Source organism: Ochotona curzoniae, unplaced genomic scaffold (assembly GCF_017591425.1).
Source record: "Ochotona curzoniae isolate NIBS_2020 unplaced genomic scaffold, NIBS_Ocur_1.0 scaffold_4937, whole genome shotgun sequence".
NCBI classification, from domain to species: domain Eukaryota; kingdom Metazoa; phylum Chordata; class Mammalia; order Lagomorpha; family Ochotonidae; genus Ochotona; species Ochotona curzoniae.
Window position 1 is genome coordinate 5602786 of NW_024467126.1, and position 13720 is coordinate 5616505.

At 62.9% G+C, this 13720-nt stretch overlaps 1 protein-coding gene across 1 annotated transcript; it reads right to left on the reverse strand.

The window, feature by feature from the left end:
- Nucleotides 1-10494: 10494 nt before the first annotated feature.
- CDKN1C (cyclin dependent kinase inhibitor 1C) lies at nt 10495-12936 on the reverse strand. Its single transcript, XM_040970827.1, has 4 exons — nt 12855-12936; nt 11906-12687; nt 11266-11404; nt 10495-11177 (listed from the first exon to the last, which is right to left on the reverse strand). The coding sequence occupies exons 2-3, from the start codon at nt 12675-12677 to the stop codon at nt 11271-11273; spliced, it is 906 nt and encodes a 301-aa protein (XP_040826761.1). The 5' UTR covers nt 12678-12687; nt 12855-12936; the 3' UTR covers nt 10495-11177; nt 11266-11270.
- Between the last annotated feature and the right edge of the window lie 784 nt (nt 12937-13720).

Genomic DNA, 13720 nt, shown 5'->3' on the forward strand with positions numbered 1-13720 from the left:
GAGCCCGGGGCTGGCGGCCCAACCCGTGGGCAGACCGATGCAGACCGATGCAGCCCCGTCGGGCCGTGGGGACATCTGTCCCGGGCACCTAATAGAGTCGCCGTGCTCAGAATGGACTCCTGGCCTGGCTTTGAATCGAGGCTCACATATGGTTGGTAATTAGCCGGCTATCTCTCGGAGTTAAATGATTCCCCCCGCCCCAGCTCGCCCCGCTCGCATCCATAATGGACGCGAACAGAGCGGGATTGTTCCTGTTGCGGGACATTCTGCGCCTGAATGGGCGGGGGGCCGCCGCGAAGTCGCGGATTTGCCATATGCTTGCACCGAGCCGCGAAGAAAAGGGCCCTGTGTGTGCGCGCCCGGGGACGCAGCGGCGCGGGCCGTGCCAGCCTGGCGGGGCCGGGGCGGCGGCGCACAGCGCGGCAGCCGCCTTGGAGCGGGCGCACCGTCGGGGTGCGGGGGGCGCGTGCGCGGGTGCCGGGTCCTCGCCCCCTCCACTCCAGCCTCAGCCAGGCCCAGCGGTGCGCAGTGGCCGCTCGGCGGCCCGGGCGCGGGGCAACCCGGGGGCACCCCACGGCCGCCCTCGCCTCGCGCCCCAGGACCATGGTGCCCTCGCAGGCCGCGGGGCGCGACGGGGGCCGGCGCTGCGGCAGCCGCATTGTGAGGCCGACGGGACAATGGGCGGCCGAGGAGGCACCTGCTCGCCTGAAAGGCTCATAAATCGCCGCCGTGTCCAGCTGCCTGCCCGCCCCTCCCGGGCGACCCGCGAGCCGAGCGCGGCCCGGACCGGGCGGGGGAGGCTCCGGCCGTGAGCCCGGGCAGGCCACCGGGGCCACCGCCGACGCACGCAGCTGCACGCGCGCCCCGACGGGCGCCGTCCTGACCGGCCTCCCTCTCGAGGGTCTGAACCACAGCTCGCCTCGACGCCGCGCCCTGCCCTCCCCAACCCGCGCCCCTCCCGCGCAGCGGCCGCACACCTGCAGCGCACCGCTCAGACCGCCTTGGAGCCCCGGCTATGGTGGTTGCTGCCCTTCCCGGAGCGTTTCTGCCCTCTGGGTGCCTGCGGCCCTGTTTCTTGGAAGCTAAGGTCCAGCCCCATTTGGGACTTGCCTTGCCACATTTCCCGCCGCTCCCACCCCCCCAAAGCAGGGACACTTCCAACCCCCCAAAAGCGAGGCTGACCCCTGCTAGGACCAAGCGGCCTCGAAGGCTGCCCTAAGGTCGGTAAGAAGTCTAGTCAGGTGCAGCCTGGGAGGGGTCCCTATGGGTGATCCGCCAGGCACCCAGACCCACCTACGACACAGCCCTCCCCAAGGTTTGCCAGGAGATCAGGGAGCAGGGCCCTTGATGCACGCAGAGCTGTGACAAAGCCTCCTTGCCCTCCTTCCGTGCCGTCACACAGAGGCAACTGGATGCCTCCAGGAAGAGACCTCGAGTGCTCCCAGGAGCTGCTGCCACCCCGGAGTAGAGGAGGAGGTGTTCAGGGTCTCCCCTCAACCCCAGCCTGCGGACACGACCTGCCCTGAGGCACTTCAGCGTAGGGTGCCCACCTGCACCCCAGGTGCCAGCAGCATCTTGGTTTTCTTTCTGGCTCTGGGAAGGCCGGCGCCCCCCGCCCTGGCTTCCTCCGGCCTCCCTGACATGTCGCCCCATTTCCTTTGATGTCTGTTACAAGTTGCATCTCATTTCCTGTTGGGCCATTTCTGACCTCGGTGACTGACTGCCCGCCAGGGCTGCGTGGCTGCCTTCCTGCCCCGCCCAGGCGCCACAGTGCACCACAGGGACCCACTGTCCTGTCCCGGTGCCCCTGCTCCAGGCTCTCCATAAGACCTGGGCCCTTTCTGGCACATCGCACCTCTGCCCTGTCCACTCCTGCAGCTTAAGGGCATGAACCCACGCAAGTACCCGTATATGCGGGAGAGGCAGCAGCCCAGTGCCAGCAGGGACTGGACCCCACTCAACCTGGCTCCCCGAGGCCCCAAAGGAGCAGGTGGAAGGCTGAAACGGGGGTGCCTGCTCCAAGACATGCCAAACTACAGAAGGCACACAAGAGCCCCTCACACGCCTGGCCGCAAGCTCTTCCTCTGTCCAGGCACTGAGTTCTGGGCCTGAGCACCCCCAGAAGCCAATCAGAGCACATCTGAGCCAGCTGGAAACTAGGTTTTGGGCCAAAGACACAGAAAACAGGGGCAAAGGGGACCTTCAGCAAAGCCGTACATCATGAGCCAAACTCAAAAGAAGGTGAAAGAGGGGACGCCTGGCTCTGTTCAACTCCCAGACTGCTCAACAACACCACGGTCCAAGTATCAGCCGGTGTCAGGCCATGACTGCCGTCTCTCTCGAAGGGGCACCCGGAAGGCACCATGGCTCCCCATCAGCTGTTGGATAGCTGGAGGCTTATGCTCCTGTGGTGCTATCACAAATTCTGCTGTCTGAGATTTTATAAAAACCAAGAATAAAATGCTTAAGTTAAGGAGTGGGAGAATCCAATATCAAAATGGAAGAAACTCAGTGTGTGTTAAAAGTAGCTGACAGCTGAGTGGAGTGAGGACTACAGGGGATCAGTGTGTGGTGAGGGCTGCTTTGTGGCCAGTGTGTGGTGAGGGCTGCTTTGTGGCCAGTGTGTGGTGAGGGCTGCTGAGGGTCAGTGTGTGGTGAGGGCTGCTGGGAGGTCAGTGTGTGGTGAGGGATGCTGGGAGGTCAGTGTGTGGTGAGGGCTGCTGTGTGGTCAGTGTGTGGTGAGGGCTGCTTTGTGGTCAGTGTGTGGTGAGGGCTGCTGAGGGTCAGTGTGTGGTGAGGGCTGCTGGGAGGTCAGTGTGTGGTGAGGGCTGCTTTGTGGCCAGTGTGTGGTGAGGGCTGCTGTGTGGCCAGTGTGTGGTGAGGGCTGCTTTGTGGCCAGTGTGTGGTGAGGGCTGCTTTGTGGCCAGTGTGTGGTGAGGGCTGGTGTGGTGAGGGCTGCTGAGGGTCAGTGTGTGGTGAGGGCTGCTGGGAGGTCAGTGTGTGGTGAGGGATGCTGGGAGGTCAGTGTGTGGTGAGGGCTGCTGTGTGGTCAGTGTGTGGTGAGGGCTGCTTTGTGGTCAGTGTGTGGTGAGGGCTGCTTTGTGGTCAGTGTGTGGTGAGGGCTGCTTTGTGGTCAGTGTGTGGTGAGGGCTGCTGAGGGTCAGTGTGTGGTGAGGGCTGCTGTGTGGTCAGTGTGTGGTGAGGGCTGCTTTGTGGTCAGTGTGTGGTGAGGGCTGCTGAGGGTCAGTGTGTGGTGAGGGCTGCTTTGTGGCCAGTGTGTGGTGAGGGCTGCTTTGTGGCCAGTGTGTGGTGAGGGCTGCTTTGTGGCCAGTGTGTGGTGAGGGCTGCTTTGTGGCCAATGTGTGGTGAGGGCTGCTGAGGGTCAGTGTGTGGTGAGGGCTGCTGAGGGTCAGTGTGTGGTGAGGGCTGCTTTGTGGCCAGTGTGTGGTGAGGGCTGCTTTGTGGCCAGTGTGTGGTGAGGGCTGCTGAGGTCAGTGTGTGGTGAGGGCTGCTTTGTGGTCAGTGTGTGGTGAGGGCTGCTTTGTGGTCAGTGTGTGGTGAGGGCTGCTTTGTGGTCAGTGTGTGGTGAGGGCTGCTGGGGGGTAGTGTGTGGTGAGGGCTGCTGGGGGGTCAGTGTGTGGTGAGGGCTGCTTTGTGGCCAGTGTGTGGTGAGGGCTGCTAGGAGGTCAGTGTGTGGTGAGGGCTGCTGAGGGTCAGTGTGTGGTGAGGGCTGCTGGAAGGTCAGTGTGTGGTGAGGGCTGCTGAGGGTCAGTGTGTGGTGAGGGCTGCTGGAAGGTCAGTGTGTGGTGAGGGCTGCTTTGTGGCCAGTGTGTGGTGAGGGCTGCTGAGGGTCAGTGTGTGGTGAGGGCTGCTTTGTGGTCAGTGTGTGGTGAGGGCTGCTGAGGGTCAGTGTGTGGTGAGGGCTGCTGTGTGGTCAGTGTGTGGTGAGGGCTGCTGAGGGTCAGTGTGTGGTGAGGGCTGCTGAGGGTCAGTGTGTGGTGAGGGCTGCTTTGTGGCCAGTGTGTGGTGAGGGCTGCTGTGTGGCCAGTGTGTGGTGAGGGCTGCTGAGGTCTGTGTGTGATGGTGGCAGCTGACAGGGCAGTGTGTGGTGAGGCCTGCTCTCTGCTCTAATGTGGCACCTATTGTAAGCTAAGTGGGTGTTGCTGGATCCCTGTTATCAGGACCCGTTTCCCATCACCGGGATCTAGTTCAATTCTGCCTGATTCAGCAGGGAGTCATGGCCACCAGAGGCCTGTTTTACTTGGCCAGGCTGGGACAAGGGTTCACACAGCCTGCATCCTGGAGCCACATGGGCCTTGGAGCTCCCTGGTCTGTGCCCCCTCACAGCCTCGCTCAGCCCTGTGGAGAACAGGCTGTGGGGACATGCAGAAGAGTCCAGGTGGCCCTACTCAAGCCCCAGACCCTTCCGCGTACAGAGGAGCTGTTGGTGGGACCGCCTCCAACTGAAGCCCCCTCGTGTACCCCAATGGCACCCACCCATGGCCCTGGGGCCAGTTGCCACATTCTCCGAAGGCTACCTCAGGGCAGAGAGAAAGGTGGGCGCCTTGGGCTGGGCTTGTAGGGTGTCAGGGCACCTACTGTGGCACCTATGGGTGCTTGCCCACAATGGCAGGTACTGGGTCGCACTAAAGCCAGGAGCCAGGAGCACCACCCAGGTCTCCCATAGGGACGCAAGAGCCCCAGCACTTGGAGCCTGCTGCGTTGCCCTCCCTGGTCTGTCAGCAGGAGCTGGATCAGAAGTGGAGCAGCCGGGACTTGAACCACTGTCCACACGGGGCGGCGGTGTCACAGTGGTCATTCGCTCAGGTGGCTGTGTTGCCAGGTCTGTTTGAGACTTTGGAGGAAGTGTGGAGGAACTGTAGTTGACACCATGTGGCTGAGAGTTTAGCGCCAGACACAATGTTAACAAGCAAGTCAGTGACTGCAACATGTGTCCACACACGCCTGCGCATACAGGAACCTCAGAAAATTCACGAAAACTAAGATGAGGAGCATGGCTTCAGGCAGGCACTGTGATGACAGGTTAAACCACCCCTTGCCAAGTTGCCATTCTATGTGGCCACCGGTTCGAGTCCTGACTGCTCCCCTTCCCATCCGGCTCCCTGTTACTGTACCTGGGAAGGGGGTGGAGGAAGGAGCAGGTGCTTGGGGCTGCATCTGCAAGGGAAATGAGCTCCTGGCTCTGGGCTGTGGACCAGCCCAGTTCTCTCTGTACCTTTCACAGAAATAAATCTTAAGGGCCAAGCACGGTAGCCTAGTGGCTGAATTCCTCGCCTTGCATGTGCCAGGATCCCATATGACTGCCAGATAGTGTCCCGACTGCTCCACTTCCCAACCAACTCCCTGCCTGTGGCCTGGGAAAGCAGTCGAGGACGGCCCAAAGCCTTGGGACCCTGCACCCACGTGGGAGACCCGGAAGAAGCTCCCGGCTCCTGGCTTTGAATCACCTCAGTTCTGGCCGTTGCAGACACTTGGGGAGTGAATCTGCAAATAAAAATCTTTCTGTCTCTCCTTCTCTCTGTAAATTTGACTTTCCAGTTTAAATTTTTTATTAAATAAATCTTTTCTAAAAAGCATAAATTTGGGCCCAGCAAGGTGGCCTAGAGGCTGAAATTCTCACCTTGAATGCGCCACGATCCCATATTGGTACCAGTTCTAATCCCGACAGCTCCACTTCCCATCCAGCTCCCTGCCTGTGGCCTGGGAAAGCAGTCGAGGACGGCCCAAAGCCTTGGGATCTTGCACCCATGTGGGAGACCCGGAAGAAACTCCTGTCTCCTGGCTTCGGATTGGCTTAGCACCAGCTGTTGTGGTCACTTGGGGAGTGAATCATCAGATGGAAAATCTTCCTCTTTGTCTTTCCTCCTTTCTGTATATCTGACTTTGTAATAAAAATAAATAAATCTTTTTAAAAAGTCTATTTAAAAAGCATAATTTTATCTGGGAACCATGCTTACTTTTTCATAATATTCATTTTCTGTGTATTACAAAAATTTGTATCAAAAAAATTTAGCACCAAAATAAATTCACCTGGGATTGTGTGAACTGGGGTCAACACTGTGCCTTAGCGGGTACAGCTGCCACGCGGCACCAATAGCCCACAGGACACTGTTCCGAGTCCTGGCGGCTGCACTTCACCAGCTCTGCTGGTGCCAGGGGCATGCCATCTGCTTCTGCTTGAACTTTGCCAACACAGGGCTTGCAGGTCCCAAGGAGCCCCCATCAGGCCTGCTGGGCAGCAAGGGGCACCAGGGTGTGTAGATGCCAGCGGGAAGCAGGGTTCCCTCCCCTGTCCGGGCCCCAGGTGGTCTCCCTTGCGCCCGCAGGACACAGCCCTGGACAGCCTTGCAGCGTCCTTGCCTACTCCTGCAGCACCTGGAGCCCTGGCCTGGGACTCAGCGGCCATGCCATCGGTGCTGGTAGGCCTGGGAGCATGCAGCCAGGAACAGACGGGACAGTAGCCTGGATCAGAAGTGTGTGGGGTGCAGAAGTCCCCATAGGCAACAGGACAGTGGGTTCAGGGGTCACCTTGTTGACAGCAACCCAATGCCTGTGGCCTGCTGGGACCGAGCAGAGCACAGGACGGAAAACTCTCTCTGTAAGTCCGACTTTCATTAAGTCAATCATTAAAATTAATTAATTACAGTGAGAGCATTCATATATCACGGCTGGACAGAGAGTCCAGGGGCCCTAGCCCCTTCGCGGGCAGTAGACCCTTAGCAACCTGCAGCCACAATGGGAGGAAGGTCCAGCAGTGACAGCCTGGCAGAGCCAGTCCCTGCGGTCACCCCATGGTCAGGCTCACTGCTGATGGAGACGCAGCCCCTGCCAGCTCGGCTTGGGACAGCCGGAACCCCGGAGGCCACTGCGGCAGGCCCAGTGCTGGGCGCAGCCCCACGGCCTCCCCTCCAAGGACAGCCTGAGAGCTCGCTGTCCCCGGCCGAGGATGTGCAGTGAACTCCGGCTCTGGCAGGGTCTGCACCTGCCAGCTGTGTGTCACCTGCCAGGCAGGGATGTGTACACGCAGTGGAGCCACGGAGCCACGGGTGGACCCCCCACTTGTTCACATGCTGCGGCTCATTAATGTTGAGAGGTTTTGAAAGACAAATGTATGTGTTTGAAAGGCAGAGAAAGAGAGAGATCTTCCATCAGCTGGTTCACTCCCAGTGGCCACAATGGCTGCATAGGGCTACAGCCAGGAGCCAGGGGCACCGTTCAGGTCTCCCGTGTGGGTGCAGGGCCCAAAGAACTCGGGCCACTGCTTTCCCAGGCGCAGCAGGGAGATGGGTGGGAAGTGGAGCAGCCAGGACTTGGACCAGCGCCCATGTGGGATGCTGGCGCCACAGGCGGTTGCGTGCTCACTTGTATCTTAACCTTGTCTTCGTGGTTGCTGTTGGTGGCCCCCGCGAGCCCTGCAGGCAGTATTGCCTGTCAGCATCCATGGCTGGAAGGAATCAGGACACAAGGATGGCACCCACCCCTTACTGACAGTGACAGAGCTGTGGAGACCAGGAGACCAGGAAGGGGGCACAGGTCGGCCTGGGTGATGCCACGGTAACGGAGTGCACACTGCCACACAGGTGCCGAACCACACGGAGGTTCACGGACACAGAGCTCCCTGGTGCAGGCTGTGGGCTCGCGGGCAGGTGCTGGCCTGGCACGGCCACCTCCCACACCCCAGCACCTGCTTAGGGGTCCCGCTCCCCCACTTCCTGCCTGCTGGGGTGTGTCAAGAACTTGGGTTCCTGTGCCTCGCGTGGGAGACCCTGCTGCAGCTGCCAGCTTCACGCTAACCCTAACCCTAACCAGCAGCAGGAAGCTCTCTCTTAGTCTGCTATTCAAATACAATAAAAATAACTGAACCTTTAAAATATGCTAAGCTCGTGCTTTGGTTAATAAGAATGTATCAGGCATGGGTGTGGGCTCTGAAGTTGAGACATAGCGATAAAATGGCACCCACAATGCCAGCATCCCATTTGGGCACTGGTTCGAGTCTTGGCTGCCCAACCTCCCCACTCCCCGCTGATCTTCCTGGGACAGCAGCAAGGGGTGACAAGTACTGGGGCCCCTGCACCGTTGGGGGAGACCCTGATGGAGGTCCTGGCTCTGGACCAATCCAGTTCCAACCCTTATAGCCAATGAGTGAGTCAACTGGAGGGTAGAAGACCTTTTCTCTAATAATCTCTCTCTCTAACTCTTTCAAATAAATAAATGAGGCCCAGCGAGATAGCATAATGGTTAAGGTCCTTGCCTTGGACGAGTCCAGGCCCCGTATGGGCGCCACTTCTAATCCCGGCTGCTCCACTTCCCACCCAGCTCCCTGCTTGTGGCCTAGAAAAGCAGTCGAGGACGGCCCAAAGCCTTGGGACCCTGCGCCCGCATGGGAGACCTGGAACAAGTTCCTGGTTCCTGGCTTCAGATTGCTGCAGCACCGGCTGTTGCCCCTTGGGGAGTGAATCATCAGACGGAAGATCTTCCTCTCTGTCTCTTCTCCTCTCTGTACATCTGCCTTTCCAATAAAATAAATAAATCTTTAAAAAAAAAAAGGGGGGGGGCTCTAGCATGGTGGCACAGCAAGTTGAGCCTGCTCCCTGCCAATGGCCTGGGACAGTGGTGCGGTCTGCCAAGTGCTGAGGCCCCTGCAGCCACGGGGGCCGACCCCAACGTAGTGCCTGGTTTCAGCCCAGCCCAACCTTACCTCCACCCCTGGCCAGCTGTTGCAGCCATTTGGGGAGTGAACCAGCAGATGGAAGATCTCTCTTTCTCTCTCTCTCCTCTGTAAATCTGACTTTCAAATAAAACAACTCTTTTAAAAGGGGATTTATTTATTTGAAAGGCAGAATGACAGAGAAGGAGAGAGATAGTCCATGTGCTGGTTCACTCCCCAGATGGTTGCAGCAGCCGGAGCGGAGCCAGGCTGGAGCCAGCAGCTTCCTCGGGCTCTCTCATGTGGGTACGGGGGCCCAAGCACCCGGGCCGTCTGTGATGCTCTGCCAGAGGCCGGACCAGAGGTGGAGCAGGAGGCACTGGCTCGGGCACTGCATGGATGCTTGCATGGCAGGCAGAGGCTTAGCTCCCGAGCCAAAGCCAATGTCAGGGACGAGCCAGGGCTGTGGCATGGCAGCGCTGGGCTGCCCCTGGCCAGGACTTCTCCAGCAAGTGGCCGAGACCCACCCCCCACCCCGAGCCCATGTGTAATGTAGGTACCTGGGCTTCTCAGAGCACGGGGTTCAATGATGCCTCCCACCCCCCACCCAAGGTCCTGCTGCCTGGGACATGGCCTGGTCCACTCAGGCTCCTGGAATGCTGGCCGACGGCTGCCTCCACCTGGAAGGCCTCTGCCCCGCCAGCCCCTCCCCCCACCCTGCTCCTCTGGTCCCACGCGGCTGCCCCCTGCCCACCAGGCTCAGGCAGACACCAGAAATGACTAAGAAAGAGAGCAAGGAAGGCGGGCACAGCAGGCTCGCCCCCAAAGGCTCTCTGACATGCAATAACGTGGCTCCCACCCGCCACCCTGAGACTGTCCCGTGGTGACGTCCAGCTCCAGGCCTGACCCACTGAGATCCAGCAGGGGACAGAGCGACATGTGTGCCTAAACCCCCCACTCCAGGTGTCTCCAGCAAGAAACAAGCTGGCATCACCTGTACCCCATGTTGCCTTCAACCAAGCCAGCTGGCCCCAGGCCCCCGGAACGGGGGTGGGCAGCAGAGCTGGCCGTGGTGGCCTTGCCGCAGGGGTGTGTGGATCTGGAGGTCCCGCCCTCCTGGATTCTGTCACCTTCCACCCGCCCCCACCCAGCATCAGACAGGCACCCCAGGCTTGTGGCACCCGTGGCAGGAGGAGGACTCTGCTGGGCACGTGGGTGGACATGGGGCACTATTGGCCTCACTGCCCATTTGCTTTCAAGCCCAAGGCAGCTGGGTTGCCACTGTCGGTGAGGGGGTCAGAGAGCCTCTCGGAGCCTGGGCACATGTGTGGGGTGGGGGGCGGTGAGCTCCTGGCATCCTGGCAGGTCTACCCACCTTGCCAGTGACTGGCGTGGGCCGCAGAGGGCCGGTGAGCAACCCTGCCCTGGGCCAAGGTTCCAGGACCCCCCCAACTTCTGATCTTCGCTGCCCCCCGCCACCCTTTCTGTTGTAAACCACAATGCCCTGGGGTCTCTGGGCTTTTTTCTTTTTTCCTGAAACTCTGCTTTTTTGAATCGAAGGGAAAGTTTGAAGCCAGCAGGCTGTTGGGCCCAACCTATGGAGCCCGGGACACGTGGTGGAGGGCTCTGGGGACTTAGCCCCCAGTCTCCAACTGCTTTCCTGAGCTGGAGCCCCCTGCCCACCCAGGCCACCCCGCCCCTTTACGCCCACCCCGGGAGACTGGGACCCTTGCAGCAGTGGGGGAGGGTGCGGTGAACGTGGCAGCCTCCGTGAGGAGGGTGGGTGCAGGGTGCGAAGTGAGGGAATTAACACGCGGGACGCGGAGTTGCAGCATTTTCGGCCTCTTTTATTTAGAACCCGGCGGAGGAGCAGCCGGGGCAGTGGTACAGACGGCTCAGGAACCATTTTTTTTTTTTTTTTAACAAAACAGATTTGTCTTCAAGTTCAAAATCAAAATAATGCACAGACAGCGACAGCGCGGAGACTGCAAGCTTTAACTAGGACGGCGGTACGGCAGCTACCCTCAGCAACGACGCTCCCCAGAGCCCACTACAAAAATAGATGTGCTTTTCTCAATAACCGGATGCAGGTGGGATTCAGGCTTTGGCATAACCAATCACAGGGTGGCGTGGTGCAGCGTTTCCACGCCCGGACATAAATACAACATATAAGTTAGTATAGCTTTGTTTTTTTTTTTAATTTTTTGTACAAATATACATGGGTTAATTTTGATTTTTCTCTTTCGATGCACTGAGTCTCAGCAGAGGTTACACATTCCACATAAGTGACTCTTTAAAGCTTCACACCTTGGGAACCCGCGCACTTCTCGCACAGGACACGTGCAGGTAGGTTACGCGCGCCCGATCATTGCACAGTCTCCGGGGTGGACCGCGACACGCCCTGCGGCGGTCGCTGTCTGTCGCTGCTACATGTGCGGTCCCAGCCGAGGCCCCGTGCTCCTCCCGTCTGCTGCCCCCACCAATGCCCCTGGGCTCTTTGGGCTCCAAACTGCGGGGAAGAGGAGGGGGCAGTGAGCGCGGGGCGCCGCGGGGAGGGAACCCCGCAGGGGCGCGGGGCGCGGCGGGCGGGGACTCACCTAGCTCATCTCAGGCGCTTGCGCGGGGTCTGCTCGGGCGCGCCCAGGCCGGGCGCGGCGCTGGGAGCGGGGCAGCCGGCGGGGCCGTCGCCGGGCGCCTTGCTGTCGGGCGCGGAGCGTTTGCGCTTGGCGAAGAAGTCTGCGGGCGACAAGCGCGCGCGGCGAGTCAGGGCGTGGCGGCGGCGGCGCGGCCCGGGGGCCGCGGGAGGGGATCGGGGCGCCGTCCCCGCCCGCGCGAGGTCCGCGGCGGGTCAGCTTTGTTTACGTCGCCGCGCGAAGTGCTGTGTAAGCACTCGGCCCTGTCCCGCGGCCAAGCCCCCCGGGGACGCCGCCGCCGCCGCCGCCACCGCCACCGCCACCGCCACCGCCACCGCCGCCACCGCCGCTGCCGCCGCTGCCACCGCCGCGCTTAACCCCCTGCGCGCCGCACCCGGAGAGGGGGCTCCCGCGGCCCCGCGCGCCCCCCGCGCGCTCCCAGGAGGAGGAGAGCGCGAGGGGGACGCGCGGGGCCGCGGCGCGCGCCCCTCCCACCCCATCCCCGGCCCCCCCGCCCTCCCGAGCCCCTGGGGGAGCCACGTTGCGGGCGGACAGGGGCGGCGGGCGCAGCGGGCCCTTTAACGCCACGGGAGGAGGCGGGGACCGCGCGAGGCCCCCCGAGGGCTGGGGAGGCCGGCCGGCCGGACAAAGCGGGGCCGGGCCGGGCCGGGCCGGGGCGGGGCCGTGCGGGGCTCACCGGAGATGAGAGGCCCGGACAGCTTCTTGGTGGCCGCACCGTTGGCGCCCGCAGTAGCGGAGCCGGCCGCGGGGCGTCCAGACATCCCGGAGTTGAGCTGCTCCGCGAGGGCCTCCTGCGCCTCGATCGCGCCCTGCTCGGCGCCGTCTTGCGGTGCCTCGTCGGCATCCGGATCGGAGACCGGGTCCGGGTCCGGGACCGGGTCGGCTGCTGCGGCCGGGGCCGGCGGGGCCGGCGGAGCTGGGGCCGGCGGGGCCGGCGGCGGAGTGGCCGCCCGGGCCGGGGCCGGGTCGTTGGGCGGCTGCTCCGGCGGCTCCTCGAGGTCGTCGAGGAACTGGGCGTCCCGCGGTTCGGGAGGCGGGATGACAGCCACGGCGACCGGGGGGGCGGGTCGGGTCGCCACGAGCAGGCGACAGCGCCCCACCTGCACGGTCTCGCGGTAGAAGGCGGGCACCGACTCGCTGTCCACCTCCATCCACTGCAGACGTCCGGGACCACGCAGAGGCACATCCTGCTGGAAGTTGAAGTCCCAGCGGTTCTGGTCCTCGGCGCTCAGCTCGGCGAGGCGCATCCGCAGCTCGCGGCCCAGCTCCTCGTGGTCCACCGGCCCGAAGAGGCTGCGGCAGGCGCTGGTGCGCACCAGCATCGGGAAGGTTCCACGGGCCACCATGCGTTCCATGGCTAAAATGCTGCGGAGAGACACACGTCGGGCGTGACCCGGGGTGCGGACTTTGGTGTGTGTGTGTGTGTGTGTGTGTGTGTGTGTGTGTTGGGGGGGGACCCCGCAGCAGAAGGGCAGGCGCTGGGCGCCAGGGAGACCCCGGGCTAGGCAGGACCACGCGGGGACGTGGGCTACCTGTGGGTCGCGTCGCGCGCCGTTCCTGCGTCCAACTGGCTGGCTTCGTCCGAGTGGCAACCGCGCCCCCTCGGTGCTGGCTCGCTGGTTCGCTCGCTCGCTCGCCCAAGCCTGGCCTGCACCCTCAAGCACAGAGCTCTCGGCCTGTGGCTCGCGGGGGCCGCCCGCGCCCCCTTTATACGCGCCGGCCCCACCCCCGCGCGCGCGGGCCCCGCCGCGATTAGCATAATGTAGTATTTTCAGTGCCGACAACACCGTGCCCATTGGCCCTCGCCGCGGCCCGGCCCCCGCGCACCGCCCACTGGCCGCGCGCACACACCCACGGGGGGGCGGGAGTTAAAGGGCGCCGCGGGCGGTAACGCGACACCGCGGCGCCCCGCCCCCTCGCCCCATCCCCCCGCGCCCGCCCCCCGCCGGCTCCTTTGTCTGCAGGCGGGGGCTGCGCCGAGGCGGCGGGTGCCCCCCGCGGCCGGCCGGACCCGCGCGCCCGGCCCTGCCGCCCGGCCCTGCCAGCTGCCCGCGGCCGAGCGGCACGGGGGGCTCGTCGAAGTCCACGCGCACCTGCGGGGCCTCGGGCCCGCGGAGCGCCGGAGGGACGAGGGACCGCGCGCCATGTGGCCAGCTCCTCCGGGGCCAGCCCCGGACCCGCGATCTGGGGGCACCCACCCCGCGCGGTGCCCGCGATCCGCGCTGACCCGCTCGCGTCCCGGGCCAGGTGTCCAGCACCGCCTCGGACTGCCCACCCCTCCCGCTCCTGCTCCCGCCAACACGGGGTGACCCCGGCCGGACCCAAGCAGAGGACACTTCCTGGTGCTCTCTTTGGGCCCCAGTGCGCCCCCCCCCATCTCTCCCCACCCCCGCAAGAG